This window comes from Anguilla rostrata, chromosome 6 (assembly GCF_018555375.3).
Source record: "Anguilla rostrata isolate EN2019 chromosome 6, ASM1855537v3, whole genome shotgun sequence".
Classification (NCBI taxonomy): domain Eukaryota; kingdom Metazoa; phylum Chordata; class Actinopteri; order Anguilliformes; family Anguillidae; genus Anguilla; species Anguilla rostrata.
In genome coordinates this window covers 39,888,447-39,894,288 of record NC_057938.1, presented here as the reverse complement: position 1 = coordinate 39,894,288, position 5,842 = coordinate 39,888,447, and the positions used below count along the sequence as shown (strand labels likewise).

Here is a 5,842-nt window from a genome sequence, read left to right as displayed (position 1 = left end):
ACATATATTACCACATCAATGGCTTTTTTTTAAACAACAAAAAACAAGGTGACGTGACTGCTTGCTCCAGATTTCTTGCACCTAAACCAAGTTTGATTGTTTTTAAAGAAACAACTCAACAAGAGAAAAAGAAAGAAACACAGAAAACAAATAGATCATTCACAAAACAAATTAACGCTCCAATCTCATGACAGATGTACACCATCTGTCATGGAAAAAAATAATCCACTCTGAGTTTAGAAGGACCACAGTGATAAGCCACTCTTTAATACACGCCGCGTGAAGAGAATTCACAATACATTAGTACGGTGCTTTTACTAAAACAAAGCAGCAAGCTCTCTGATATGCATATACAGTTTTACAACAACCACATTCTACATTGATCCAACTATGTACATATTCTTCTTCTCCGGCTGCACTGTGGCTTTCTGCCGCTGGCCAGTTTCCTGCACAGCCTCCCTGGCTTGATGGGGCTGCAGCACAGAAACAAATCTCTCCTGAGGGAGCGTCACCAAAGAGCACGAAACAAAACTGCAGGATGTCTGGTGCCTGGAACTTCCCCAGGTTGTATTTTACTTCTTATTGCCCTTGGATTATTATTATGAATATTTAAAATGTACAATATGTACTTCAACAAGGCTTACAAACGTACGGTCCACGAGCTTTCCTGCAGCATGGTGACCTGCGTATGTGGTTGCAGACTGCAGTGGGGCACACCATGCACCTTGGCACTTGCTGCGTCAGTTGCGTCTGATGGGGGGCCGGGGCTACAACAGGGTTCAATGATGTCTGGGAAGGGGGTGTGGTTAAGGCAGGCTGGGAAGGTGGAGGATAATATGGGGTTAAAGCAGACTGTGACGCATCCACGTGTCGGTGCCAAACCGAAAATTAAACAGCGATGAAGAGACTTGAGCTGCTTAGTTTCTGTTTGGCACCGACACGTGGATACGTCACAGTCTGCCTCAACCTTATATTATCCACCCCACGAGGACATTGGGTTCATGGTCCTGGAGGTGGTCTTCACCGAGGCAGAGTAGTGCATCCTCTGGCCCATCCAGTGAAAATCTGGAGCAAAAGGAAAGATCTTGTTCCGTTATAAATATGGTCCAAATCTGATCCCCATGCATCCAAACACCATGTTACACTGATGGAACAGCATGTTTACTTATCTGATTCACAAAATAATTTCTGACAAAGACACATGACCTGTTGTGGGTGGTGCTACAGTAATTCTAATCATGATGCAATCAGTATATCTAGACAGGAAAACAAAATTGGCCCAGTTGGGATTCAGTGATGTATCACCCACCAGGGGTAACCTAATCAGAGGGGAACTCACACTAGGGCCCCATGCCCTGAGTAGTCCAGCATGGGATGGAGGTCAGCTGGGTCAGCTGGTTGGGTGGACAGTGGGCAGCTGGGTTCCAGGCTCTAGGAAGACCACAAAAAGAACCTGATTCACACAGTGCACTGACCACACTACAAATGCACATTCCACGCCCACTGCACAAGGAAATGATGCAGTAATGCATGATAGGACAGACCTGTGGACTGACAGCCAGAATACGCCCACAGGCAGGAGCAGACTGTTTCAGCAGGTGATCTTCATCTTGATCTGAGGAACAGATGCATTATTAGACCCCACAGAACTACAGCTGGCATCATTACAAACTGCTCTCATATAAGCAGCACTACACTGAGGGCTATAGGTCGGCCATTTTGGGGGCTCTTTGATATTGATGACGGGTCTCGGTCTGGATATCCATGTGCTTCAGCTCTCTTGGACAGCATTTCTGTGACTAACCTTCCCGTGGGCACTTTGCAGGTCTGGCCCCGCTGTAGGGACCCAGATTCTTTCCCTGCACCACTACCTGCTCTTCACACTCCATCTTCCTCTTCACACCAGCCTTCTGGGGCTTTTCTGTTGTATGATGTAGTAGCACATGATAGATCCTACCTGAAAATTGGCAGCTGTAATACGACCACAAAGAGGAACAGGCGGATAGGAACTGTTCACTGCTTTGGGCGTGGCTCAGATGGTCATCCCCTGTTGGCTCCAGCTTCCGAAGCGAGCAGCGTGCTCCTCGCTGCTCATGGCCAAGGCTGAGTACGGGGGCCTGGGGACCATGTTCACTCAGCCCCTTTCCTTCATGGCCTTGGCCTTCTCCTCCTGGAGCGTGTAATACCAGAAGCTGAAGCCATTTCGGCAGACTCTCAGCCATAACACAAGCAGCACTACACTGTAGGGCTATAGGTAGGCCATTTAGGCTTCAGGGCCAGTCAGTATTGTATTTCTGGCTTGTTTGAATGTGTCAGCTTCTATGAAGCCATGCAGAGTCCCAGTCTGGATATCCATGTGCTTCAGCTGTACAGCTGTGCAGTAGAGCCTAATTCCCTCTCTTGGAGAGCATTGCTGTGACCCTGACCTTTCCGGAGGCACTTTGCAGGAATGAGAGAGCCAGAGGAGCTCCTTTTCTGCTCTCCATCTTCCTCCGTCCCCCTCTTCCTCTTCCTGAATCCGACTGAAAGAGATCATACAGTCAGGTCACATGATGCAATAAAACACTTGAGACACATTAGCCTGTTTGCCCATGAGCTTGATTTTAATGCAGATCTTTTCAGATAATGGTACTTTTCAGATAATAGTATAGTCCAAAGAGGCCCTTAGTTCAATCTAAAGTGAGTTCTGAGGTCAAGAATTTGGCTACCTTGTTCTAAGCAGGTGGGGTGGAGCCACGGGTGACGCTGGAGCTCTTCTAGCGTCGCTCGTTCATTCACCTCCGGTGCCAAACACCTGCTCATGAAGTCCTTGATTTCTGTAAATGGCAAAACCCGACAGAGCAGATAAAAGGAGGGTAAAATCTGTGACATCACACACAATCAGCCCCGCCGTTTCCTGCTGACTCAACTCACCTGAGGACAGCCCTGTAGGAAAGTGGACTCTGCTCATGCTCTCATGGCCATCGTTCGGGTTAAATGGCAGGTATCCACAAACGATGCCAAACACTGTGACCCCGAGGGACCACACTGTGCAGGGCCCAGCGTGGTACAGTCCCTCCGCAAACCACTCGGGAGGTGCGAATTCAGGGGTGCCTAAGGAATATACAGAGAAGAGTGTACAGACACCTATGGATATGGCAGCGACAATACGAATATTTCATTCACGCTATGAAAATGAAGCCTATATAATTGTAAACATTTGCTGCATGCTGAATTTTCTATTTATTTTACCTAACTATTATATAAGTACATCAGAACGTCAGTATTTCCAAACCCTGTAAAACCTGTAAACTCGTCCTCTCACTGACCTGCGAAGGAACTGTAAGGAGCGTCCGTCCAGGAAGTTCCACACCCAAAATCAATGAGGATGACACGCAGGGTCTCCGTGTTTATCAGGATGTTGGTTGGTTTCACATCCCGATGGAACACTCCTGCGTGCTGGCAGTGCAGGAGGGCGTGAAGCAGCTGTTCTATCACTGCCCGGGCCTGCTGTTCATCCATCATTTTGTTCTGGTGGTAGCAGAAACCCGCCAGGTCCCTACAGGGGTCAGGCCTCTCTAACACCATAACGTAGCAGTCTGGGGCATCGAACCACTCGTGGAGCCGCAGGATGTTAAGATGACCCGCGTTCTCATTCACAAGCCCCATTAGCCCCACCTCCCGAGGTGCTCTGACTTCCTGTCCAGGCTGTAGAGAGAGGAAGTCAAGCAGGTTGGCTAGAATGTGCATGAGCTGGGGGTGGTTATAATGAGATAAAGCAGGCCGGTTATGAGCTGGGTATGTATATAATGAGGTTCATATGGGCAGCTGGTTATGAGCTGGGTGTGATTATGAGGTTGTAATGGGAAATTAGCTGTGAGCTGGGTGTGGATATAATGAGGTTATGCTGGGCAGTTGTATGAGCTGGATGTGGTTATAATTAAGTTCATATATATTGGAAAGTTGTATGAGCTGGGTGTGCTTTGATGTTATACTGGGCAGTAAGTGCGTGTGGTAAGGTGTTGCAACAATGAATAATGAGTCCTGATTACTGCAGATTATCCATCACAGCACACATTTTGAGGGCAGATTACAGGGCAGATTGTACAAGGAAAAACCAGTCAAAAACTTATTAGGTGACAGATGAGTCATTGTGATCATGGACAGCCAACAGGGTAAAAGCTGAAGAAATGTAACTGCTAAAGTGTTACTCACTAGAAGCAGGTCTCCTTCTATTTTCGCCGCATATTTTAGGGCAACCTGAGGAAACCGAGATAAAAGATGAGAGGTGCAAATGCAATCTTTACAAACTGCTTCATGCTTTTCAGTTTTACTGTCATATACAAACACCTAAAGACAGCAGATATGCTTATATATTTCATTTCACAGTTTTGCTAATGTTGATGTTACACAGTAAAATAATATTAGTTATGAAAAAGCTAGGAAAAATGATTCATATTACAACCATAGCTTCTGAAATAAGCCAATACAAGAAAATATGATGCATAAAAACAAGTCTAAAGAAATAGCAATATAGTTAATGGAAGTCCGTATAAATGGGGCATACAAGGGATACTAAGAATTGAATGGCAATATCAGAAGATAGTCCCAGGTGTTACTAGAGGAGAATAGATGGATGCATCAAGGCGCAGTGAAGAAGTTGACATCTTACTGGCAGTCCATCAGAGATGCGAGTTCCAGCATATACTGATCCGCATCCTCCCTCTCCCAGTAGTGATCCTTTCATATAGTAATTCTCCACATGTTCTACAACAGAAGTATGCAGACTAGTATTATGCAGATTGTTCAATGGCGCAAGCAAACAGAATGTGTTCACACGTACAACCTCTAGACGTCGCTGTAGACAAAAAAAATATTTGAAAAAATATTCCTCAAAATCTTTTCCACATTAAAACTCTTAACGCTCGTTGTTATATGAACCGCGACTAGAAAATGCTACGTTAGCCTGGACTTTCTTTACTGCACATGTATCCATTTCAGTAACTGGTTAACTATTTGCTTGGCTAGCTAGCTTTCATGATCTTTAGCTGTTTTTTGCAAGCAAATTTGCTACCTGGCTTTGAAAGCAGCCATAAGCTGAATTGGAAAGAGAGGGGGCAATAGATATTAATAAAATTTCTTACCAGCAAATTGGGCTACTTTTTACTTTTACTTATATGATTGCTAATATTATTTGGTAAAATAGTAAAGCAGCAGCCATGCATAGCTAATTCATGAATTAAGTCAAAGAGATTCGAATCGTTTTGGTTAAGTTGCACTGGTATGTTCCAAAAGCTATGGACCATCCACCTGGTTGTCCCCAACGCCCCCTAACGGAGGCTTCAATCCTAACCACTGAGATCCTAACCTTGCCGCCTGCATCTCCAGTTGGTCGCGGAGATTGGAAAGTCGATCTCTCCATAACTCTGATCGTTGCTTATCCATAGCTCATCCATTATTGAAACAATAACGAATTCACACACCACGACTGATCACTCAAAAATCTTTGGCTTTATACATTTGATTTTGTTTTCTGTTACGTAACAGTAGCCTACACCGTTGCTTGACTACGTTGCCCTTGGCTACCGGTTGTGTTATTAGCACAACTAAAGCCACTAAAATCAATGTTAATGTCGAACAATGTTGAACAATTCATTATGTGGGCACTGGGCAGTCAACACTCATACCACATTTCTAACTTGAGCATTCAATAAAACAGCTCATTCAGAATTCGTGGAATCGATTACTTCGTTACAGCGCAGTCTGTAGTAATATATTTTCGCCACCAAGGGGCAGCGTAGCTTGTCGACTCAGTTTGGTTTGGTTAGTTTCTCTTTGCTTTCAGAATGAGATTCTTTGACTC

At 45.0% G+C, this 5,842-nt stretch overlaps 1 protein-coding gene across 3 annotated transcripts; it reads right to left on the bottom strand.

Moving 5' to 3' along the window:
• Positions 1-246: 246 nt before the first annotated feature.
• LOC135257146 (serine/threonine-protein kinase pim-3-like) lies at positions 247-3,825 on the bottom strand. 3 transcript variants are annotated; one of them, XR_010330596.1, is made up of 9 exons: positions 3,309-3,825; positions 2,914-3,093; positions 2,709-2,816; positions 2,427-2,522; positions 1,805-2,170; positions 1,545-1,615; positions 1,340-1,431; positions 645-1,065; positions 247-473 (listed from the first exon to the last, which is right to left on the bottom strand). XR_010330596.1 is itself a non-coding variant. In XM_064339602.1 (9 exons), exons 1-9 carry the CDS (start codon positions 3,727-3,729, stop codon positions 969-971), a joined length of 1,395 nt encoding a protein of 464 aa, XP_064195672.1. In that variant the 5' UTR covers positions 3,730-3,824; the 3' UTR covers positions 247-968. The 3 variants fall into 3 exon arrangements, 2 of the variants coding, with proteins under 2 accessions (XP_064195672.1, XP_064195671.1); XM_064339602.1 differs by having other exon boundaries at positions 247-1,065; positions 1,805-1,921; positions 1,958-2,170; positions 3,309-3,824; XM_064339601.1 differs by having other exon boundaries at positions 247-1,065.
• Between the last annotated feature and the right edge of the window lie 2,017 nt (positions 3,826-5,842).